Source organism: Siphateles boraxobius, unplaced genomic scaffold, assembly GCF_051911475.1.
Source record: "Siphateles boraxobius isolate OS27281-9 unplaced genomic scaffold, OSU_SipBor_1 19, whole genome shotgun sequence".
NCBI lineage: Eukaryota > Metazoa > Chordata > Actinopteri > Cypriniformes > Leuciscidae > Siphateles > Siphateles boraxobius.
In genome coordinates, this window is record NW_027508799.1 from 16852440 (window position 1) to 16878717 (window position 26278).

At 36.5% G+C, this 26278-nt stretch overlaps 1 protein-coding gene across 3 annotated transcripts; it reads left to right on the top strand.

The window, feature by feature from the left end:
- Positions 1-265: 265 nt before the first annotated feature.
- Positions 266-26164, top strand: fgd6 (FYVE, RhoGEF and PH domain containing 6). 3 transcript variants are annotated; one of them, XM_077234002.1, is made up of 22 exons: positions 266-520; positions 3468-3811; positions 3918-5472; positions 9710-9818; positions 10408-10475; positions 10628-10658; positions 12818-12969; positions 13227-13383; positions 14590-14677; positions 17896-17946; positions 18649-18707; positions 18793-18864; positions 18960-19028; positions 19537-19620; positions 19715-19794; positions 19982-20081; positions 21369-21512; positions 21600-21702; positions 21860-21954; positions 22080-22208; positions 23901-24049; positions 24135-26164. In XM_077234002.1, exons 2-22 carry the CDS (start codon positions 3796-3798, stop codon positions 24169-24171), a joined length of 3348 nt encoding a protein of 1115 aa, XP_077090117.1. In that variant the 5' UTR covers positions 266-520; positions 3468-3795; the 3' UTR covers positions 24172-26164. The 3 variants fall into 3 exon arrangements, with proteins under 3 accessions (XP_077090117.1, XP_077090116.1, XP_077090115.1); XM_077234000.1 differs by adding an exon at positions 691-759 and having other exon boundaries at positions 397-520; positions 3468-5472; XM_077234001.1 differs by having other exon boundaries at positions 271-520; positions 3468-5472.
- Positions 26165-26278: the final 114 nt, after the last annotated feature.

The window sequence follows — 26278 nt, forward strand, 5'->3', positions numbered from 1 at the left end:
GCACATTTTCTTCTCTGTAAGTAGCACTTTAGCTTAAATTATAATATGGTTGAGACCAAACAATGTGTAATCGTATATCTTGAGAAAACCATTATTAAGGTGACATAATCAAACACATCACCTGTTTTTTATGGAGGGAATGAATAACTGAATCTGGTTGTTGAAAAAAAAACTTAATCTGTTCAATGAGCCGATTCGCTAAATGAATCGGATCTCTTAAGGCTCGAACAGTGAGATCGCCTCTAGCGGCGGAGCATGAAAGTTTTTATTGAACTCTTTGACTGGACTCCGCCGTTCCAGCTTTACAAAAGCGGTGGCAAAAAAACATGGAAAGCATGGAACTCATTCCGACTCTGTAGAAATACAAAGAGTCTGGATGATCTTTTGAAGATATCGAGTTGTCTTTCCCTCTAGGACTAGCAATGGCTCCTGCTAGAAGAGAAGAGCTGAATCTGAAGGAACTGTGCTGAATGCAGCTCATTCATGGAGTAAAGAGAGTCGTTTGGGATCATGAGTACAGGTTAGTTTCCTGGATGAATAAAAATCAGCTACTTCTGTTGAAAAAACAGTCTGGGTAACGAAATGTAGGGCAAAATATTAAGATGTTGCGATATTTAACGGTTTCATTAGAATATTTCCAAGTGTTGCAACCGGTGTAACTTTAACGAAGTCGCAGCTTCAGTGTGTTAGAGGCTAATCTTGTGCTAACGGGACGATTTTCCCAAAAGAAGCACAAGAAGAAATTCCTGGATGAAGAAGGTGAGGAGCAATGTTGTGGTTGTGATATATTTCGGCATGTTTTTTTTTTAATGTTTTTTTTTTTACCGCAAAAGCTGAAACCTTAAGGGATGTTTTTATTTTCAGCATTATCCAGTCCCCCCCCCAAGCAGGCAGGCAGGCAGGCAGGCATATGGGACGGGATACTTTGATTTGAATCTTTTGTTTCAACTTTGCTTCGTTTCCTTTCCCCGTTCCGTTGGTTACTCATCACACAGAAAACCATTTTGGGGCGAGTTTACTTTGTTTCTTTGTTCTCTTCAATCGATATGGACACGGTTATGGAGGGTATAAGGAACGAGACTAAAGAAAAACCCCGTGATTTTCTTTCCACTGCTGTAAGGGACTCTACCACACAACATCCGCCTGATGACTCCGTCTCGCGTGCTGCTGCTGCTGATGATGATGATGTGAAAGAAAGACAGCTCGCGAGCTCTGTGATCCGTAGCTCGAGCACTGAAGCACGGGCACGGGCCCGCGGGACGCTACGGACTGAAGCACGAGCTCCGGATCACAGAGCAGAATGAGCGGAGGAGGAGGGAGGGCGCCTCTGGGATTAGTCTTGGATTGCTTCCCTTGGAATGGGAAGACCACATTTCCTCAAGAGAGCATCAACAAACCCAAGCTTCTTCTTTTTTCCCCACCCCTCATCCGAAAGCGCTGTCTAAGTGAATTCAGTGAAGTCAATTCAATTATTGTCCTTTTCTAATTATGACATAAAAGAGAGGTCTGAAATCAAAACTTTCAACTATAATGGTTGATCATTCAACTATAGGCTATAACTTTTCAATGGTAACCATAGTTTCCTGTAATACTAATCATTTCAAAATATGATTTACTTCAAACCGTGTACAATCTCTACAATCTTTCTTCTAGTTTTTTTTATGGCTGTAACAAAGTGACTATAATTAATTGTTTTAACTGCATTTGTATGAAATGAAGGCGTTTACTATACACTGATACACCTGAGACAGAATATACCCTACACCTGCCATTAGTTTTAGTAACATTTCCTCTTTTTAACTGAATAATTCATATAGATTATATTATATTAAATTAAAGAGAAATATACAGTACCGGTCAAAGTTTGGAAACATTATTATTTTAATGTTTTTGAAAGACGTCTTATGCTTATCAAGCATGAATTTATTTGATTAAAATACAGAAGAAACAGTACTATTGTGAAATATTATTAATATTTAAAATAATGGTTTTCTATTTTAATATACTTTAAAATATAATTTATTTAGTTCATGCAAAGCTGAATTTCCAGCATCATTGCTCCAGTCTTCAATGACACATGATCCTTCAGATTTCATTCTAAAATGCTGATTTATTATCAATGTTGGAAACAGTACTGCTGATTAAATACTTTTAAATACTTTTTTCAGGATTCATTGATAAATTAAAAGTTTGAAAGAACAGCATTTATTCAAAATAGAAATCTTTTCTAACAATATCACTTTTTGTCAATTTAACACATCATTGCTGAATTAAAGTATTAATTTCTTTCAAAATAATAAAGTAAATAATTACTGACCCCAAACTTTTGAACGGCATTGTATATTGTTACAAAAAAATCTATTTTAAATAAATACTGTTATTTTTTAAAAACTTTTTATTCATCAAAGAATCCTGAAAAAATGTATCACAGGTTTTAAAAAAATATTAAGCTGCAGGACTGTTTTCCAAGATAGATACTAATTCAGCATAGAATGATGAAGGATCATGTGACACTGAAGACTGGAAATAATTTTGCTGAAAATTCAGCTTTGCATCACAGAAATAAATAATATTTTAAAGTATATTAAAATAGATAACCATTAATTTAAATTGTAATAATATTTCACTATATTACTGTTTTTTCTGTATTTTTGGTCAAATAAATGTAGGCTTGATGAGCATAAGAGACTTCTTTCAAAAACAATGTTTCCAAACTTTTGACTGGTTCTGTGTAAATATAAATATTTCATATGGAATATTTGTCCTCACAGTCATTAAAGGTTCATTGTAAAAATACACCACCTTTGTAAAGTTTTCACAACAATGTCCATATCTGATACTGTTTACATTTTATAAATAGGGCAATATCAAAGCCATCCTTCACCTTCTATAATTTCACCTGCAGTTAAGTTAAAATTGCCCTAATAATGCTTATTTTCTGTTTTACAACTGGGATTATTGAATGCTCATCAACTTAAAAATATAGCTGAGTACCTCTAAAAGTGTTAAACCAAATAAAAAAAACAATGTCTTGGTACATAATCTCTTATATTTTCCTGTCTCTAGACTGTTTTGGTTCTCAAGAATAAGGGCATTTTTTGAAAGGTCTGAAATCTCAGTGATAATCTACTATGATGATCTTACGCTCATGAAAGTATGATGCAGCCACTGTCTAGAATGCTGTACAAAAATATGCTATTCAGCATTATTGAGACTGAAAACACAATCTTGACATAATGACACACATAGACCATAAATGGACCTTCATTTACAAGATTTCTCACAGTTCTAAATGCAAAGAATCCATAGTTTTGATGTGCACATATTCTGATGTTTGTTTCAAAGCTAGGTTTCAATCTTGACCTTAGTCGTGACCCATCGTGTTCAGCTGTGTGTCTGTGGTATGCAAGTCTATTCAATGAATTCATGCAGTCCCACCTCTTCCTTCTCTGTGTGAGTTTATGTAGGAATGAAGAAACCGCCGGTTGCCCCAAAACCCAAGCTGGTTCAGTCGCAGAAACCATCGCCTCCTCCCATCGCCCCAAAACCAGAGATTCTGCTGCCGTCACCCTCACCCACTGCGCACAAGAGAGGAAAACCTGCCGTCGCCCCCAAACCAAGCCTGCCCAAAGCCACTCAGAAACCTCTCCAGCCAAGACAAGATCCCTGCAAGACCCCTGTCTCCAAAAATGGGGGTCCTGCTCTACTACCCGCACACCTGTCACATTACATCATACCACCCTGTACTCAAGGTCATCACTTAGGTAACAGCAAATCAGAGGATTCTAAGGAAATATGTGGAACAGCAGAGGTAGGTGTTTTCAAAGAGGGCAACAGCCCAAAAGAACAGTTATTTTACAATGACACATGGGAACATGCATCCCAATCTGAACGGGAACAAATGCGTGCTCCCACAGACTCATCCCAAACTTCCACAGAGGCACAAGAAGAAAAAAACTCTTCCACAGTAGAAATGGACCAGACTGGTACACAAATACAAATTCCTGTCCAGATCCCAAGTCACAGTCCTACAGAACCCCTACAGGAACGATCTGTCGTGGAGAAACAAACCGTGAACTCTATTTTTGGCTCTTGTGTCAGTGGCAATGTTGGTTACCCTGCACCTCCCAGCAAGCCTCTCCCTGTACCCCATCCACGACGCCCTCGGAGGCCACTTCTTAGGCAGAATGTTGTGGAATTTGCACCTTCAGACATTCAAGCACCTACAGAGACTTCTGAACTCATTCAGACAGACAAATTACTAGAAAATCACGAAAACACTTCAACCAGTCACGCCTACACTGACACACCTCTAAATTTATGTTCCCCTAAAGAGGACGTGGAAAACACAGACACTGGCTCCACAACCAACACTGATTCTTTGCACAATGTAGACTCTTTTCACAGTGCACATACTGAAGATCTAGATCTAGAATCCACCCATTATTCAGTTCCAACAAATGGCGTAACTCTAGCTTCCATGAACACAGCTGCAGAGGAGGAGGGGTCACAACCTCCAGCTCCGCCACCTCGACAGAAATCCCTCCTACAAATGGTTGATTCCTTGTGCAAGGCCTCAACATCAGTGGACAGCTTGCTTTTGCATTGCCACTCAGATCTTCAAGATTCCTTGGTTAGTAGTAAAGATGAGGAGGTGCAAAGCGATGATGATGATGGAGTATATGGAGATTTTGCTCGATACCCAATAACGCGGAGTCTTCCTAAACAGATTAAGCTCAGCTGTGGCTCGCAAGTTGCAGCTTTAAGCAAGCCGTCTTTGGATGGGGAGGAAAGGTCACCAAAAGTCATGCCTAAAAAGCCCCAACGGAACAGTCTTCCCGCATCTGTTGTGTTGCGGAAGCAAAACACATGTCCGGTAACGCACACCCCCCCTCCGCTTCCTAACTCCAGTCCTCCCATATTCAGAGAACTCCCGGCACCTCCTCAGGAGAAACCTTCATGGCGAGTCGCCCTGCCTAGCATCCCTCTCTTCAGTAAAAACCAGCCGACTCGCAGTAACAGCCAACCACATGCTGGAGGTATGGGAGCTATTTTCGTCAAACAGAGGGCAAAGTCGTTTTCCTCTGCAGATCTTCAGCAAGTGGACTCTGGATCCGAATCCTCCGAGCCGTTGGTGCGATCCGATCAAACGCGACGTAGCTTGCGGAAACTTCTAGAGCTGCGTGTGTGTGCACGTTTGCTTCCGAAGTTGCTTCGCGGTGGACAATCCCTGGATTGCACTCGTACTGATGCGGAATACGAGGATCATAAAGCCACGCGCACTAATCAGGTCACCCCTGGTGGTGATGAGGAAGAAGCTCAAGGTGACAGTGAGCCTGACTGTGGGGTGGAATACGAGAACGTCCTGTTATACGAGGAGATTCCAGAGTATATGAACCTGCCCTGGGTCTATTCCAACCAGGATGCAGACACAGGAGTGTATGAAGTGCAGGAACCATGTGAGGTGAACAGGTCAGTTTGTGCATGCATGCATATATGTATACACAAGTCAACATTTATTTAAAGGACATAATAATGTATCAACAAATGATGATGTTCAAGACGAAGAAGTCAGTGTTTGGATGGTTTGCATGGTTTATTTGCTATAACTACACCATTACATTAGTTGGTTAAGGGGCCGTTCACAAGTTGCATTTTTTAAACGCTCAAGTTCGTTATTTTAAATGCAGACATGCAACGAGAAAATGCCATCGTAATTCTCGTATTTCTTAGAAGCGTCTATGAAGGAAAGAAGGAGAAAGTGGTGCAGTGTTTTTAGACACGAAGTGCGAACGACCCATAAGACTACATAGATCAACCATCTATATTTTAGGGTTTCTAATCAGCCTCTAGAATATCCGAAATTAGTAGAATATCCGAAAACAGTGGAATGGCTTAAAGTTTTGAGGGGTTGATGTTTACTTTTGCTCAGGCAATGTTTAAAAATTACAGACAGTGTATATTCACACCTATTGGACCTTTTCTGATCAATGCCTACAACATATTAAAGGCCTGTTCACATTAAGATAACTATAACGCTAACTATATTAGCGTCCACAGACTCCACATCAATGAATGAGAACATTCTGTTTATTGTGAGACTGCAGTTATGTCGTTTGACGCTTTAAATGATTAAGCTCTTTAAAGCCGATGGATTCTGATTGGCTGTGAATGCTGTCATTTTTGTTATAGATGTTATGTTGTAGACATTTTCTATTCTCATATAATTAGTATGATTTTTAAAGCAATATAGTTATCATCTGGGTGTGAATGGGCCTTAAGACTCGTATGCACAGAGTCCAAAATGAGAAAATCTGGATCACACAACATGCTGCATTTTGGTAAGCTGGAGCTTTGCCAGTTTCAGCTGTTGTGATTTGTTAAAACCTACTGAGCAACAAGTATATATATTTTAATGTGCACTGTGTTGGTTTGGTCTGTGTGGTCATGGAAGTGTGTGTGTGAGAGGGTTACAGTCCACTCTTTGAGTCCAGGTTGGGCTGTTTTCCTGTGGGTTATTTTCAGTGGCCAGAGCAGGAAATGTCTGTAGAGGAGAGAGCTGAGCCACTGGAAAATAACCTTTCCCTCTCTCTCTCTCTTTCTCCCACACTCTTTTCTCTCATTCTCAGAATTTTCAATTGAGATCTTCTGGCTCACAGTCATGCTTTGTCATTGCAACATTTCCAACACAGTAGCAAAAATCATGTCATGTCAGTAAAACGTGAATCATCTTATTCTGATTGCAAATATACCAACTGCTGACTGTTACTGACCTCATTTTAAAGCATCAACATTTCTCAGCAGTAAGTGCTTTTGTAATAAAGTTTTTTTTTTTAGTGTTGTAGAAGAATTCATGCGCAAGCACAGTTTATTTTTGTCTACAAAACTAATTTCAAGAATTTCTTCATAAGCCACTGTAAAAAATTTGCTGTAATTAGTTATAACAACTTAAAATTTGTTGACAGTTTAAATATCCAACTTAAGTAAACTTAATATTTTAAGTCAAGCACAAACACATTTTTTAAGTTGAAACAACACATTATTTCTTATTCTAATGTTGAATTTTAAGTTGTGATAAATAATCACAGCAATCATTGTTTACAGTGTAGATCAAAAATAATTGAATGAAGATAAGAAACATAAATTTCAAACTTTTGACTTGTAGTGTGTTTATTGTGATGACTAGACTTTGTAAACACATTCTTGACCTCCACCACACATTGGCTTGTCAGTGATGAGGTCTCTGTGCCGGTGAAAACTTTGCTAAATCTGAAGTTGGTTTCCAGATGCACAGGACGTTGAATCAAGTTTGTGGTCGTATGTTTTGAGTTGTCAGCAAGTTGTTACCAACAAATATTTTAGTCATGTGGGCTAAAGCCCTTGATCACAGTAGTAATACATTATCATCTTTGATCTCTCACTACAAAAACTTTGCTGTGCACACAACAACATAATACACTGCTTTAATACTGTATCCCACCATACAACAACACAAATACTTATCTTTTTATCTGATTGGACTTAAAAAGTACATAAAAGCATAAATCACACATAAAAGTGTTTTTGCTTACAAAAATTACGCTACCGTTCAAAAGTTTTAGATCGGTAAGATTTTTAAATGCATCAGGAATGCATATGTTTGATGCAAAATACAGTAAAAACAGTTATATTGGGAAATATATTTTTTTCCAAACATTATTTTTTCCAAACATTATTCCATAATTTTTTACATTGTGAGAAATTAAAGTGTTAGTTCACCCAAAAATGAAATTTCAGTCATTAATCATTCACCCTCGTGTCGTTCCAAACTTGTAAGACCTTTGTTCATCTTCAGAGCAAAAATTAAGATATTTTTGATTAAATCCGAGAGCTTTCTGACCCCTCCATAGACAGCAATGACATTACTACCTTTCAAGGCCTTGAAAGTGGTTAAGACATCGTTAAAATAGTCCATGTGCCTACAGCGGTCCAACCTTAATGTTATGAAGCAACGAGAATACTTTTTATGCGCAAAAAAAACATAAACTTACCAAAAATAGCTAAACTAACAACTTTATTCAACAATTTCTTCTCTTCCCTGTCAGTCTCACATGCTGATTTATATACACATGCACATGTAGCATACTACTTCCTTGTTTTTGCATATTGTTTCAGATTTTTTTAAATATTAGTTAGCATAGAGTGTATACTGCACATTATACACTAGCCAAGTATTGCATTCTGAAAACAGGCACTTTCTCTTTAACTGTGGGATTTGAACTATCAGTGGACTTGATTGGTTAATGGGAGTCAGGCAGAAGCACTTGAAACGCGTGTGTGTGTGTGTTAGCTATAGTTTTGGAACAAAATGTAGCAAAATGTAGAAAATCTTCTTTTGGAGACATTCAGGGACACCCTAAATTTAAAAAAGCTATTTATTTTTTTATTTTTTTATTTGAAGGTGTAGAGTTTGGGTTAGTTGGTAATAATTATAATGAGTTCTATATGAAAAACAATAATCAATCCTTATTTAGATGATTAAGAATAATTTGTGTGGGCCATCATTACTGTGGTAAAAGTCAATAATTTATTCAGTGATATTCAGATTCCGCACATTCCAGCTTCTGAATTCGAGTGCCCTTAATAGATAGTTAAACTCCAATTTTAGATAACGTTCCCATTTCACAGTAATTGCCCAGGCACGACAGAAACTCCAAACTCGTGTGTGTGTGTGTGTGTGTGTGTGTGTGTGTGTGTGTGTGTGTGTGTGTGTGTGTGTGTGTGTGTGTGTGTGTGTGTGTGTGTGTGGTTATGCATTTGAGGGTTTGTCTATGGGTGTGTGTGTGTGTGTGTGTGTCTCTTTGCAGAGTGAGTTTATATAAGCTGTAAACAAGAGCAGCTCTGTCCTGCCGCAGGAGAAAGAATGAGAGCGAGAGCAACCAGAAAGAGGGCAGAAAGTGTGTGAATGCATCAGCATGTGTGAGAGTTTGCTTGAGCTTTCTGATGCTTCTCCCAAAAATGAATATATATATTATTATTTTTTCTTGCTCTCATGTCACTTGAAAAGACTTTATTTCTTATAATAAGAAACGTTTCTTCATCACCAAATCATCATATTGGAATGATCATGTGACACTGACTGAAGTAATTGCTGCTTAAAATTCAGCTTTGCATCACAGGATAAATTACATTTTAAAATGTTTTACAACAGAAACCAGTTAATTTAAATTCTAATAATATTTCACAGTATTGCTGTTTTTACTGTATTTTTATCAAATAAATGCAGCCATAGTGAAATTAAGAGACTACTTCCAAAAACTTTTTAAAAAAAAAACGTAATGTTTCCAGACATTTCACCATTAGTGTTACTATGAGAAACAGACTTAAATAATTAAAATTCTTATTCAAGGAAAATCCAGCTGCAAATAGCCAATTTAATTTTAATGCATCCTTCCAGTGCATATTTAAACTTTCAAAAATATTAAATATTTGTTATATATATATATATATATATATATATATATATATATATATATATATATATATTTATATTTATTTTTATTTAGTATTATTATTATTATTATGATTGCACATGTTTTTTAAACAAATTACTGCCTGTCAATATAAAGTAAACTAGGTTGAAATTCAATGTTACACTAGTTTGAATTTTAAATGTGTGTGAATACATGTTTGATTGTACGTACCTTGGACTGAACTTGTTTGACAACAGATGTTCTGTGAGTGGTGATCTATCAGAGGATGGATTGAGCTCCAACGAGGACGATGGCAACAGCTCCGACTCCAGTAAGGAAGACATGAGCCAATCAAAAGATAAAGAGGTATGCACAAAACAACATCACAACAATCAGATGGATTACCTTTTACATTGTCATTATGAGCTTTTTGAAGTTTTAGTGGAAAGGCTTTCAACAGAACACCGGGGCAGAAATCGTCATAAATCAAAGATGAATGAAAGTTTTTGGAACGACGTGAGGAAAATCTGGAGTTATTAATGACAGAACTTTCATTTTTGGGTGAACGAACCCTTTAAATACATTAAGAATGTTGTTATTTCCATTTGAAGAGTACAACTTTAAAAGAATGAGCTCCAAATCACTGATTTGGGAAGGTTTGTCCTGCAGACTTTCTGTCTGAAAATAATCCAGAGAGACCCCCAAACAGGGGGTGCTTTCAGTCAAACTTTGTCCTTGTGTTTAGACAGACCCTGATCCAAATAAAGACTGCAGCCTCACACTAGCCCAAAACAACACACACAAACACACAATCACATTTGTTTTGCTATGAGGCTGTTTGTCATTGGTAATCATGGTTGGATGTAGCGACTATGCAAGTATGACGCTTCAAATTATACCATGGATTTTTAAATGGTTTAATATTATAACAGCATTTTAACTTGTGTGTCATCAGGAGGTAGAGAGAGCAAAGAGGAACAAGGTGGTCCACATCGCAATGGAGATAATGAGCTCCGAGAAAGTGTAAGTACAAACGTCCAATGACATTTGAAAGCATTTTATTTTGACACGCCTTCCATGAAAATTTATTTTTACTGCTAATTCATATTTAATAGTTTGTACATATTTAGGGGGGGATTTATATTCTGGCTCATTGTGTTTGTTTGTCTTTGCAGATTTGTGGATGTTCTGAAGTTACTTCACATCGTAAGTCATCACTGGCTCCAGATTGTTTTCACATGAATGTGTTCTCGATTAGTTTTTGATTCTCACAGTTACAGTAGGATCACAGAGGGAAGCACACACACAGACACGTGTCTGTTTATTTTAGGATTTTAATGAGTAGCTGTGTGCAAGTGTATTTAAATAAGTGCAAGACTAAATTCGAAACTGACCATCGACGTTGAAAAGTTCTGGGTTCAAGTTGACAGCATAATGTAGATTGCCACAAAAAAATTTGACTCGTCCCTTAAGAAAAAATATCGCACGAACTGTAATGCATCTATGATAGACATTTTTGGGGCAAGGAATTTTAAAGGCTGTTCAAAACTGTTGCTGTTAAAAGGTTAAAAGCAGAAATGTGAAGCTCATATTAAAAAAAAAAAACAATTCCATATTTTTTTCATAAACAACTGTACAAAAAAAGTGGTTATTTGAGAGGTTGCCTAAATCGCCCATTTAGCAGTGGGATAACCTTTTTCTAGGCGGATGAACTTCTGATACTGAGTTACAGATGTGATTGCAATGGACGGAGTTTGCGTAAATAAATAGTAATTTGTGGATAGTAACACCATGTTCATTTTATGGTATTCTTGCATGGTTCATGAATCATGTGAGAATTACTGTTTATCTCAACGTAATGGCCATTGTAGGTGCATTAGTCACTGCACTTCAAGTCTGACAGTTTATTATTAGAAATGCAATATTGAACGCAGTGAATTTGTTACATTTGAGGTGCTTTAAATGGAAAAACAGGGAAAAACTTCAGTGTGCGTAAAGTAGACTGTTAGCAAGTGTGCTAAAGCACAGAATGATGCAACACGCAGCCCTTTCTAAAATATGTGTGTTGGTTTCCACCACTAAATAAAAATTAAAAAAGTAAATAAATAAAAAAATAAATAATTGCGATTTTTTTATTTTTTTTAATCTAACAATTCAGATTTTTTTCTCGCAATTGCGCAATAAACAGATTGCGAGAAAAAGTCAGAATTGCAAGAAAAAAACTCAATTGCCTGAAAAAAAATCTGAATTTTGAGACATAAACTTGCAATTGCCCAAGAAAATCTGAATTGCGAGATATAAACTCGCAACTGCGAGAAAAATTTATTAATATTTTGGATCATTTTTTAATGTCCTGTTTTAGTGATTTTGTTGCTTGCTTTTTTCATTATGTAGGTTTATTTTTTTATTAGTTAAAAGTTAAAAATTTTTAGCAATTTTAGTACTTCAACCTATTTTAATTCAGTTAGTTGCCAAGTTAACACGTCTAATAAAGTTTTTCATCTAATATTTATATTTTATTTCAGAATTATTTCAATTAGCGAAAAATATTTGTATTAGTTTTAGTAAACAATAACAATTTGTCATACTTTAAGAACAAAAATCTAGTCGCCCTCAATGGTTAACTAGTTATAGAACTGTGGTGCATCCTGACCCTGCCTTATTCAGATTGATGTAAAGAATTGGAGAGAAAGTCAGAGAAAGAAAGACAGGAAAGAGACGGCGGAGGAAAGACTAGAGGAATAGCTTGTCCAGAGAGACTGTGGTAAAGGAATAAGAGATCAACGGACAGAGAGAGTTTTCGGAAAGTAATTACACACACCCTCCCTTTCACCCACTTGTTTGGCCGTGACCCTAAACAGCTGTCCTAAAGGTGTGTGTGTGTGTGTGTGTGTGTGTGTGTGTGTGTGTGTGTGTGTGTGTGTGTGTGTGTGTGTGTGTGTGTGTGTGTGTGTGTGTGTGTGTGTGTGTGTGTGTGTGTGTGTGTGTGTGTGTGTGTGTGTGTGTGTGTGTGTGTGTGTGAGAAAATGTTCTCTCTACTTCCTGTTACAGCTGTAGATGGACTGTGCTGTGAGCTTATGCGCTTCAGTTTGTTTGTTTTTACTCTGCGTTTGAAAATATGTCGTTGAGCGCTAGTTTATGGCACTTTTAATTTTAGCTAATTATACCATGAAAATTTTGAATGGACTATTATTGGCACTGTTTTTTATGTGATTTAAGTTTAAATGCTAGTAAATAAGGTAATTGTTTGAATTCACTGATGATAGCGTGTGTCTTTTGCTATTACTCATCTTGGCTAGTTCGCTTTGTTTTGTTGCCGTAGCCTGGATTTTTGGCTGTGGCTTACATCTCCATTTCTGTGTCAGGATTTCCGGGACGCAGTTGCCAAAGCGACTCGTGCGAGCGGGAAGCCGTTGGTGGAGGAGAAAGTGTTGAATCAAATCTTGTACTATCTGCCCCAACTCTACGAACTTAATAAAGACCTGCTGAAAGAGCTGGAGGAGAGAGTGGCCCACTGGTAACACACACACACTCACACACACCATATGAAAGTTAATATGTTGCAAATGAGTTTCATGTCATTTTTGTGTTTGACTAGCATGTATGTTTCGTGGCTAGCAGCAGAGAGAGGGTTCAAATAAGGATGCAAAAGAATGAGAGCATTTAGTAGTTGGGAGTATAACTTCTTTATAAATAAAAACGCGTATTCCCTAAACTTGTCAATCTTTCAATGCTTAATACTGAACAATTTCTGGGAATCTCTTCCACCTGCAGGTCTGATCATCAGAGGTTGGCTGATATCTTTGTTCAGAAGGGTCCATATCTGAAGATGTATTCCACCTACATACGAGAGTTTGACCGTAACGTGGCTCTGCTGGACGAACACTGTCGCAAAAATCCTCCTTTTGCAAGCGTTGTTCGTCAGTTTGAGGTAGGAGTGTGTGTACGTGTATCTTTATAAGATCAAATGATCGTCCCCACGATGAAAAGAGATTAATATAGAGAATAACATCTTAAGTAATATTTCGTTTGTGTGTGGTGTCGGATGTTGTCTGGTAAACCCTACATTATGGGGACAAAATGTCCCCACAAAGATGGCAATATCTGAAATCCTTGTGGCAGAGATGGGAGACTCGAGTCACATGACTTGACTCGAGTCGCAAATTTAAGGACTTGAGGCTTGCTTGACTAAATTAAGAAAATGACCTGACTTTGACGTGAGATCCAATGACTCGAGACTTCACTTGAACTGTATGACTCGAGAATGACTTTATATACATTTTTATATAAATCATCGCAACATCAATTGATGAACAAAATGAAAACAACGGAACCATTGACGCCAGTCATCAGATTCTCATCAGAAAAATGCAGAAGGTTTTCTGTGATGGGTAGGTTTAAGATTAGGGGATAGAATATACAGTTTGCAGTATATACAGTATATACAGTATATATTGCAGAATATACTGTATAAAATCATTATGTCTATGGAAAGTCCCCATAAAACATGAAAAAACAACGTGTGTGTGTGTGAGAGAGAGAGAGAGAGAGACTGAGACTTTTAGTAGTTATTGCACACATACGGACAATGAAACCGAAAAATTAAACACAGAAACCTGCAACAGCACGAAGGATGAATTTTTATTGTTTGCATAATTTTAATGTGCAATATTCTGATAATATTTGTTTTAAAGAGAACATTTTCAAAAAGTTCAATTAATTGTTAATGTTGTGTAAAATGCTTGTGGACGATACCAAATGGTATGTGCATGTAGCATATTTTAATCAATAAATATACTTAAAATTATGTATTTTCTATTTTTTTTAAATTGGGCTGTATTTTATTATTTTAATTTCAATTATTTGTATTTGTTCAACTTAAACGTATCATTAAAAAGTAATGTTTATAGAACATACAGAAAAGACACTTTCTCTAATAACATTTTATCTTGTAAGTCAAAAAATATTTCTGACATTAAAACTGAAATTACAACATACAGCATGATTACTATACTGATTAAACCAATTAATTTATAGTTAAATATGTCGTGAGTGCATATTTGAATTTTTCTCGAACAGGGAAAGCCGTTTTTTTTACAAATACATTTGGTTAATGCTTTCACCCTTTAATCCTCAGACGAGTCCTCGCTGTGCTAGTCTTGCTTTGAAGCATTACCTGCTGAAACCGGTGCAGCGAATACCTCAATACCAGCTCCTGCTCACAGGTACACACACTCACACCTACACACGATGGTATTAAGATGCGATTTGGTCAATCTAATCACAAGTGGACGATGCTAAATACAGATGTAAACGGGGTCTAAAACGTTTTTTTGAGCTTGTCCATTTTCAACCACTTCCAGAGGTAGTTGAAAAACCATTCGACCGAATTGCTTTCGTAGTGTAAACGCTAATGTGGTTGAAAGCATCCAAACAACTGCAAAAGACCGCCTACTGACCTGGGCCCGTATTCTTAAAGCTTCTAAGAATCCTCTCAGAAAACTCCTAATTTAGCTTAAAAACTTCTATGTAGGAGTCTTAGCTTACGAGCGATTCAGGACCGATCTGAGAGCAACTCTGAGCAAGGAAAGGACAAAAACATTCATCTTAGTGAGGAGGCGGGGCTGACCACGTTGCTATGTATGAGACAATCTTTTGAAGACTGTGATTGGTTGGTTGTCCAAGAAGGAAAAAAGAGAGTGATTTTAAGTATAGGGTCTATTCTAAGCCTTCGCTTTGAAATTACATGCGTTATTTTTCTTATTTTACCGTTCACACACACACACACACACACATATATATATATGTATATTTTATTTACCATTCTGTTATTTTCCTATAAGGTATTTGATTGGCTTAGAATGATAAAAATTGTTCCACTCTTTCCAATTACACTGATTGCTGGCATGTCTATTTAAGTGTTGGTTTCAATGTAGCAAACATGGAATCAAAAACAAGAAGGACAAGAAAGCCCAACTGGACAGAGGAACAGTCTTTACTGTTAGTGGATGAACACAAGGCCATCCTTAAAGGAAAATTCGGGCCGGGTGTCACAGCACGGGGCAAGAAGCAGACGTGGGAGCTTGTAGCGCAAATTATTAACGGTTCATTCCCCCTCATTGTGCGCACCAGAGAAGCCTAGTATATTCATAAATGCAGTTTTTTTGAGCCTGCAAGGTGGGAATGTCCAATGGAAATGAAATGAACTGTGACACAATAAGAGGTTCTGAAAGTGCTGTAATTGTTTGTGTGATCACTCTGCTTACAAAAGGTTGTGACAGACCTAAATCATCACTGCTGCATTGTTGCATTTTCCCAGTGTCCAAATATCTTAATGTAGTTTAATTTCTGGAGGTATGGCATTTCTGTGCTGTGTCGGATATGTTAGCGTGTTTCTTAGGGCTGCAACTAACGATTATTTTGATAATCGATTAATCGGACGATTATTTTTTCGATTAATCGATTAATCGGATAGAAATTAAATTAGATTTTTTTTTTTATTATAACTAAATAAAACCGTAAATCAGGGTATTTATGTGTAAAAGTGTACTTTAAAAAGTGCAAAAGCCACACATTGAGTTTTACTAATATCAATATTTGCATTGTTTTTAATGATAATTGCTGATGGCAAGTTGACAAACATGATTATTGTTAAAAAAATGATATCCAACATATTATGTTTTAACACAATTTTTGTTAAAACAAATTTACACAGACATGTTGTTCAGATCTGAATATCTGAACTAAAAACAAACTAAAAACATCTAAAATTTATAATTCATTTAATTTTTATTTAAAATTAATTATATATAAGGAATATAAGGATAAAGAATATAATATATATTATATATAATATATATAAAAGAATATAATATAAGGATAAATTGATTAAATAAATATAGAAAGACTGAAAACAATTGTGTGAACGTATAGCCGCAGTAGATCGCGTTTGAAAAACAATTAAAACTTAGTAGACAAATGCTATAAAAAGAGAACGGAATGGAGGTAACGTTACCCAGCAAGCTAACAGGCTTGAGTAAAGGACAGGAGAAATTATGCATTAGTGCACAAGCATTCGCTGAAAACCACTGAGTACAGTGACTAAAAAACAATATTTTACTGCTGCTGTTATTAACTGCCTTTGTATTTAATGCTTCACTTTGTAAACACCGTTTTAATTTAACCTATTTCTGCAGTAGCGCTATTTTAATCCATCACTTACGTTGCGAGCGAACTGATTGCACAACCTGATGCTCGAGACAAAATACAGACATCCCGGAAGTCCCGGGAGTCTCCCGCATATTGATTGCGGCTCCCTGATGCCCGCGAATTAGTTCAAACTCCCGAAATCTAGAGCGCGCAAGCAAGAGCGCGCATGCGAGACAGAAGAGACTGCTCCAAACCGTGTAGCGCGCGCGCTCGGCAGAGCGCCTGAGGGAGAGAGACCTTGCGTGTGTGTGCGTACCAGTAAACGCTCCCCGTGACGTAAGCAGACCAACTAATCGATAATGACATTCGTTGACAACGATTTTCATAATCGATTATAATCGATTTTATCGATTAGTTGTTGCAGCCCTAGTGTTTCTAATAAGATCGGTCACAAACATGATCCCTGCACAATCTAATCTATAGTGTCTTATTAACTCACTGTCATCCATTGTCTGCAACACATTTCTTCTCCCTCTTCGTCTTTCTGCCATTTTCTCCTCTGCTAAAGAAACTCTTAAAAGTCCTCGTCCGCACTCCTAACAATTTTGACCTTAAGACCTCTTTTAAGGGTCAAGATGCTTTCTGAATCACTTTTTTCTTTACTAGGATTTTTATTTAATTTTAAGAGTAAACGCCCACATTTCTAAGAATTTTCTAAGAATTTTGACACTAGGAGCTACTCTTTGCACTAAGATGTTTTATTAATACGGGTCCTGATGCGTAAACATTATGGGAAGTGCGCTAGAAAGACGGAATTTACACTTTGTCCGCCGAAGATCCAAGTTTGGTTTGAAGTTGAAAAACTTACCAAGCACAATGTTCTCTCACCATTCCTAACGCTCACAGCATTCGGCGTGGTCTTGCTACTATCAGAGTAGAAATGAAATTTGATCCTCTCCGTATGTTTTTCCATGGGCGTTCATATGGAAACAGCTTGAGCTTATTTTGCCAATTAGATCGAAAGATCTGAAAAAGCCCATACATTTACCCGTCCATAGACCCTCCCCTCGAAGACATCGGGACAGAAGTGGTTGAAAGTGGACAAAAGAGATTAAAACATCAGGTGTAAACAGGAATGTGTCTCCCTCGTCTTCTTGTGATCCCAACGACCGAAACGCATTTTAATATCAGGTGTACACAAACTTATGATTGAACTTAAAATTAAGCGAATGAAGTAATTTAAGGAATACAGCCAATCTCTCTGAGCAATGTCTCTGTTTTATGTCTCTTTCAGATTATTTGAAGAATCTACCTGAGGATTCATCCGACTACAAAGACACAAAAAGTAGGAGCATACCATTTTCCCTGGAAATGACACAGGGATTCATATGACGGTGCTAAGGTGGCTCTTGTTGAAAATGACCAGGGGCCAGTAAATAAATCAATAAAAATGACTTGGTAAAATTTGCAGTAACCAACAATTTCAGCTTTTAGTTTGTAAAAGCCATAGTTTTATCACCTCATTCATCACAATTGTAAGTGCTGGTCAGTTTTTAAAGACCCTTTTCATTTTCCAAATCAAAACTTTTTTCAGAAATCAAAACTTTCAGTTGACAAAACCCCTATAAAACAGGGTTTTTTAAAAGTTCTGAGTTGTAAAAAATGACATGATCTAGGGCTTTTATACAGTATGTGCCATTGTAAAGACTGCACACCTATCCCTCAGAGCCTTGTTTTTATCCGTGGTAAATTCAAAATGGCGTCTAACCTGACTTAAGTCTATAAATGCTTTTAAAATATAAATATCAATTTTTTCCAAAGGCATGTTATTGATCTTATAGACATTTCTCTTTCTTTTTCAATAATCTGACAATACAGAAGAAAAGATATGTAGCTACATCCATTTCTTTGTGATGTTTATAGTCCAAAAAATCAAGTTCACTATAATTAATCTCATCTGTAAGTTGAAAAATCTATCAAGCTTTTGACTTTATGTGAGATTTTTGCAAAATGAAAGTTATTCTCTTAAATACTTTGATTTATCCAGCTGCTCTTAGTGTGGTGAAAGAAGTGGCAAACCATGCGAATGACATCATGAAGCAAGGGGTAACGCAACAAACACACAGCCACGCATTATGACCTCATGAATATGAGAATATGATGTTCTAACAATCATCTTTGTTTTATTCAGGATAACTTTCAGAAGCTGATGCAGGTTCAGTACAGTCTGAATGGTCATCATGAAATCGTCCAACCTGGCAGGGTAAGATACTCAAGTACCCATGATTCATTGTGTCTGAGCAGTGCCTGAAGTCTCTGTGTTGGTAAACTAGCGTACTGGTCTTGTTTCATACGCAGGTCTTCTTAAAGGAGGGCACTCTGATGAAACTCTCCAGGAAAGTTATGCAGCCCAGAATGTTCTTCCTGGTGAGAAACTATGGTCAAGTTAAGGCTAAATGCTACTAAAATGTTTATAATAAAATGGACATTGTTATTTTAGTATCATTTATGTACTGTTATAGTTTTTATTAATATTTCTAATTCGTTTTATTTTTAGATTTTCTGTTTTCATTTTATTTTGTCATTTTCTTGTGTGCTTTATTATTATTATTATTATTTTAAATATGATTATTATTATTTAGGTATAATTTATTTTTAATTGTTTTAGTTTTTATTTCTTTCCAGTTGGTTATTTTAGTGTTTCAACTTTATATCAGTTAGTTAAAAAATTATATTTTCATCTATGAAATCTGATTTGTACATTTGAGGTAGTAAAACTCGAAAACCAACACAACAGTGACCGCACACCAATATTACTATAAATTACATTAACACCGTCTTTTACAATACAGGAAATTGCTGAATATGACAGGAAACTGGATGGCGTAACACTGTTTTTGGACAGTTAGTACATTTTCTGTTTCTCTCTCAACAGTTTAATGATATTCTGCTGTACACGACACCCGTTCAGTCTGGCCAGTATAAAGTCAACAGCATGCTCTCTCTGGCCGGCATGAAGGTCAGATATCCACCGTCATAATACTCTTACACACACACACACACACACTCTGACAGGAGATGTAACGCATATGTGTGTCTCACGTCTTTAATAGGTGAGCAAACCCAGTCAGGAGGCCTATCAGAATGAGTTAAACATTGAGAGTGTGGAACGCTCCTTCATACTGTCTGCCAAGTAAGAAACACACACACACACACATGTATGATTTATCTGCTGGGTCTACTGTACATGAAGGAAATATCGGTAGTGGAATGAACAATTGTACATGATAATCATCTTTCGATCACTAGTGAAATTAAATGGATTCCTGGTAGCTGTTTCTGATTCAATTGAAATAACTAACTGTAATTGACATTTGCAGTTCAGCCACAGAAAGAGACGAATGGCTTGAAGCCATCGCTAAAGCAATAGATGACTACACAAGAAAGAAGATTTCTTTCTTTTCCAGTCGAAGCCAAGAGGTGGGTGCACTTAAGTGTGTGTGTGTGTGTGTGATTTGGGTATTCTCTATGTTGTGGCGACCAAATGTTCCCAGAAGGATGGTAAAACCTGAAATTTTGTGTTGTGGGGACAACATTTTGGTCTCCATGAGGAAAACCGCTTATAAATCATACGAAATATGTTTTCTATAAGGTTTAGGATTGAATGTAAGGATTGTTCAGTATAAAAAAATCATTATCTATGTTGAGTCCTCGTAAAACACAAATAACAAACTCTGTGTCTGTGTGTTTCATCAAATGTACAGGGTCTTCATTGACGTGATTTGTGTACACTGCAAAAAAGTGATTTTTGTCTCGTTTTCCAGTATATTTAAACATTCCTTAAACGTCATTTTGCTTCTCAAGTAAAAGTATTAGATATAAAGTCTGGTTTTAAGTCATACATAAAACAAAAAAAACGTATCTGCCAATGGGGCAAGAAAAATAAAATAGTTTTCCCATTGAAGCACATTTATTTCATTTATTGCAGATACTGATTCTTGTTGTTAAGCTTAAATTCACCTAATTAAAGTACTGTAGATATTTGAATCCTAATTCAAAAAACAAGACAAGTCTCAAGTAAATGTATTTTGATTGAAGAATGTTTAGATATTTGTACTAGAAAACAAGACTAAAAACTGAGTAAGAATATAATTTCTATTATTATTTTAAGTATAGTGCCGGTTTAATGCTTTAACAAATGTTAGAAAAGACATAAGCATAAAAGGATGCTGCAGAACTATTCATACCAAGTCTAATGCAAAATTCCGATAATTCTCAGTAAAAAAAAAAAAAAATGTTCACATAACTTGATTAACTTTGTTCATTCACAAAATTAAAATATTGACCTTTCCATAACATAAAAGTATGAAATATTCCTAAGCAGTGCACCAGAATTATTCTCAGCAAAGCTGAATCTGAAGTTTTATCATTTTATGAAAAAAAATTGTATACCCAATGATATTAAAACGGCCTTTAGCAACATTAACGTCATAAGATATTCACAAACTGTACCTAAAACTATTCACCTCATCCAATATCGGAATTCTCAAAAACAACTCAAGTAAAAAAAATTTAAAAAAAAGTTAATAAATTCTTTGGCATTCATACCCATTTAAAAAAAATCGTCCTTTTTTCCAAATAAAAAAGCAGCTGATTTCAGACACGTCGCGAAGGAGCTCAGAGATTTTATCGTATGTGTTTTGTCTCAACAAACTTGTGTAAAAAGACTGTGTCTCATGCGTCTGTGGTTTTTCTGTGTGTCTGTAGTTGGAGGGGATCTCTGATGACGGTCTACCGCTGGGCTCTAAAGCTCCTATCTGGATTCCGGATTTGAGAACGACCATGTGTATGATCTGCACGTGCGAGTTCACGCTCACCTGGAGACGCCACCACTGCCGGGCCTGCGGAAAGGTTCGAAATGCAAAAAAACCTAAGCTTTGTTTACTTTTATAGAGTGAACAAATAGGTCTGACTGATATCGGATTGTTGTGCCAACAGGTGGTGTGTCAGGCATGTTCGTCCAATAAATTCTACCTGGAATACCTGAAGAATCAGCTGGCACGCGTGTGCGACCACTGCTATATCAAACTACAGCACAAGGGTACGAGATTTCTGCTGTCAACCAACCAACCACGTCTCTGCTAGAAGTGTTGTTTATTGAACAATCTTGTTTTTAGCGTTGTTTGCTCAACTTGTGTGGTTGCGCAGCCAAATCCCACATATTTGTTCCAATGTGCCGATTTGCTTTTGTCTTTTAGGTGACCAATCCAATGTAACCGTTTCCCCTAGTGGGCGGAGTTCAACATTTGCTTTTTCTAGAAGACAGAAAAGGATTCCTTCCGCCCTCAAAGAGGTGACCTGAAGTTGTACATTACCCCTTTAATGTAATGACAGGGAGAATGTATGTGTCACTGAAGTAAAGGTTTTGGGTTTTTTTTACCACAACGCTGATGTCATATTAAAATATCTCACTCACAGGTGTCTGCCAGCACTGAGAACTCCTCCATGAGTGGATATCTGCACAGATCCAAAGGCCACAAGAAACCGTGGAAGAGGCTGTGGTTTGTCATCGAGAACAAAGTCCTCTACACATACGCCGCTAGTGAAGTATGCTGCCTTTATTTATGTAATAACTTTTAGCCAGTGTTGAGGAAGCTTTATCAAACTGTTATCAGAAAGCAGATAACTCTATTGAAGCTATGTAAAAAGAAAGACCTAATAAGGAAATTCTTGGGAAAGCTACTTTGAAAATGTCGTTGACCAAGCTACTAACAAAAAGTAGCTAACTATATTGAAACTGTTTAAATGGTGCTTTTTATTTATTTATTTATTTATTTAACCATTATCAGATGCTATAATTTATTTTTAACAATGAGTAGTGATGGGTGATTTCAAAACACTGCTTCATGATACTTCGAAACCTTCTGTTTCGTATCAGTGGTTCGGAGCGAGTATCAAACTGCCAAAGTCATGTGATTTCAGTAAACGAGGCTTCGTTACGTCATAACTGTTTCGAAACATTTAACTTTATACAATTTATGACATTTGAATGACTTTTTGGTAAAGTTACAGGACTATTTGTTGGGAAAAAGTTGCTTGTTCTTGGAAAACAATTATGTTGAAAACAGCTATTTTTGCAATACTGAAAACTGTAATTAGGTGTTCAAGCACGAAGTCCTGAAAACCTATTGTAATTGTAAGGATTTAAAAAAAAATGTAAAAAATTCCCCTAAAACGCATCGTGCAGCCCAAACCGTAAGGCCTAGAGACTTGAAACTCGGCCAGATGGTAGGCCACACTTTTGGGTAGAACCTATCAGAGTATGACCTTGATTGGCCCATAGGTGGCGCTACAGGAACCAAAAGTACTAAATTGCTCATAACTCCTAGACCGTTAGTTATCCTTGGCTCAAGACGGACAAGATGTATATCTCCGATTTCGATTTAGGCAACAAAAAAAATGTTATGTCGAATTTTGTCCAAAACCTACTTTTGCAAACTAGTCCCTGGTTTTTCACCCGATCGGAACCAAACCAGTCTAGGCCTATTCTCTGGAATAATTATCGAAATTTTGCATTTGGGTGGCTGTAACAGGGTCATTTAGAAAAGGGGTGTGGCAAAATACGGTCAAAAGCCTATAAATCCTAAAGGAAAAGTCAGAACTTCACAAAAATTGATGAGCATATGTGTCATGACATGGTGAAGAAGCATGCAAAGTTTCACGGAGATCGGTGGCGCTATAACTGTTAAAAAGCTTCAAAACCATGTATTTCCTATGGTAAATTGCCTGTATTAGCTGTAAATGGTCTTTTCCATCTACGATCATATAATGTTCATATCATAATGTTCAAAACCATCATAAATCATTCTAGAATGTGGTATATCATGGTAAATCATCCTATAACATGGTAAATCATGCTAGAATCATATTAAATCATACTAGAATGTGTTCAATTGTGGTAAATCATGGTAAACTATGGTAAATCATGCTAGATTCATGCTAAATCATACTGGAACATGGTAAATCATGAAAAAACACACTAAAATTTGGTATATCATGGTAAAGCATGCTAAAACAAGGTCTATTCCATCTATGATGTCAGTGGTTAAATGCTTGCTACATGAAACTTAATGTCTTTTGATGCATTTGAGCTTAACTGCTTGAACACCGATAAATGCTGCTTGCAGCTTTAATTACGTCAGTCATTCCCCTTTTTGCTTTTTTTTTTTGTCACGAGAATATGGAGATGTGTATGTCATAATAAAAGCCGTCATGTGACGATGATTGCGTTTTTTTCAGGATGTTGCGGCATTGGAGAGTCAGCCACTGCTGGGCTTTTTCCTCCGAGAGGAGAAGACTGGACCAGCTCAAAAAATGCAGTTTAAACTGTACCATAAAAACACACTCTACTACATCTTCAGAGCCGAGGATATCCCCACTGCTCAGAGGTAGAGCGGGAAAATACTTCACGCACTAGTATAGAGTTTGTTCTGTCAATCCTTGACTCAAACTAAATCTGTGCTGCTTTTTCAGATGGATTGAAGCGTTTCAAGAGGCCATGATCCTTTGACTGGTCTGGGTTGGATTAAATCGAATAAACCAATGTTGTTGGTCTGGGTCTCTCCACTGTGTTACACAGGCAGTGCGTCTGAGGATGCAGCAATCAAAACCCAGTTTGAAGCAAAGGATGCTGGTAGATGTAGTTTATGCATTAATCTATCTTAAGCACCATAATGAAGGTAAAGAAAGTGGCCAGTGTAATGAGACTGCATCCATCGTACTTCAAAAATGTGAGGTATTAATCCATAAGTTTGTTCTTTATGTATTTTTTAGCAAACACTGCCTCGCTGGAAAAGCTCCTTAGCATAAAACCAGCCCACAGAGCGTTCAGGGTCAAAACTGTCAGACAATGACTGGTCATGACGTGTGGTTTACCTATGAATCCGAATTCTTGCCAACGCTGGAACGCTAGATATTTTGAAACACTCCATTATGATGTCATAGGGACAGTTTGAATCTAATTACATCTATTACATGTTGCCTGATGAATTTTTACAAATTTGGACATTAGTGTGATTCATAGTCAAGTCTGAATGTGCATGAGTAAGTATGATGCAAGGAATGTCTGATGCCAGGTCGCACCTTTGGCACGGTCATGTTGTTCAGTCTTGCATGGTGCATTATGGGAGATTTTGTTATTCAACTGTGAAAGCTGGGAAATGAAGGCTTAAAAAGTTACTGGGCCTTAATTGTGAAGCACAAACAGAGTGACTTTATGTATGAATTGTACGTAAAACCATTGTTTTAACAACTGATTTGCGCAAGAATGGTTTTATGAATGATTGATGCATTGAACGTGACCATTTACAGAACGTTTTTTACAAGCATTTTAGACATTACATGCGACGGTTTACCCAAGCATGGTTTTACAAACAATTAATTAATTACCTGCAATAATTTACATAATGATTTTGAGAATGATGCACACATTGAATGTAACGATACTTTTTTTGGAAGAACGTAATAATTTTCACGATCAATTTAATGTTACATGTGACATTTTCAAAAGATTCATTCATGGAATGTGAGCATTAACGTAAGAAAGTTTTTTAACAAAAGATTGACGCATTGCATGCAACAGTTTATGTATGCGCATTCTTTTTTTTTTTACAAATAATTTGTGCATTATATGCAACAATTTGTGTAAGAAGTAATGTTATGAAAAATTTCCATATTTCCCGAAGAGGTCCTTTATTTGATTTTTTTTTTTCAGTTAGCCTGTTACAGTTACAATTTTTTTTATAATCTTAAACTATTTTGTAAAAAAGTAGGCATTTTGACTGATGTTTTAAACATACTGGACTGAACTGGATGTGTACATATTTTGTAAATGGTAATATAATGCAGGCGTATTTAAAATAGTTCAGGATGTTTAATGGCCTCAATGAATTATGGGTAGTAAAGACACAGTGCTAGGCTGGCTAACTCAGCACTGTTTTAATGTACTATATAAGACATTTATAGCACACCGGCTGTGAATACAGAGAAAAAAAAAACTAGTGCTCTTATCAGGGAAAGATGTATAACACACATTAAATACTCTAATGCACCTTGTTCAGGACACTTTGACAATGGGTATAGCATGATTATATTCTCTACAGTTTTCACTAAAGTCCTCTGTCATCTCCAAGCACAGCAAGCCACTGATCTTTCACCGTTTGAAGGGTAACAGGTCCAAGAAATGGATTTAATTTTTTTCGATATATTTCTGTTTTGAATGTTTACATTTTGTAAGATTGTTTTGATTTTGGGAAGCAGATACACCACTGTTATTGTTGTTGTTTTTTCCACTTTTAAGAAAACTATAATTGCTATTCCTGATGCTTCTGGTCACCTTGGCACTAATTCACTGTTGTATCCCAAAGTTCTGAGAATCTCCAGAAGGTTTTACATCCTTAAGTAATCAGTTAATATCTTAAGGATTTCAAGGGAGTAGGCTATGCCCCAACATAAATGTAAAGTGCAAATAATTTTTTAATAAATAATGTAATGTAATGAGAAAACGTGTTCATCTCTGTTTAAACTTTTTTTCGTAATGACTTGGGTTATGTTTGCCAAATATAAATATTAAAAGTACATTACACACTTTTTATAACTATCGATTCATTGCAGAATGA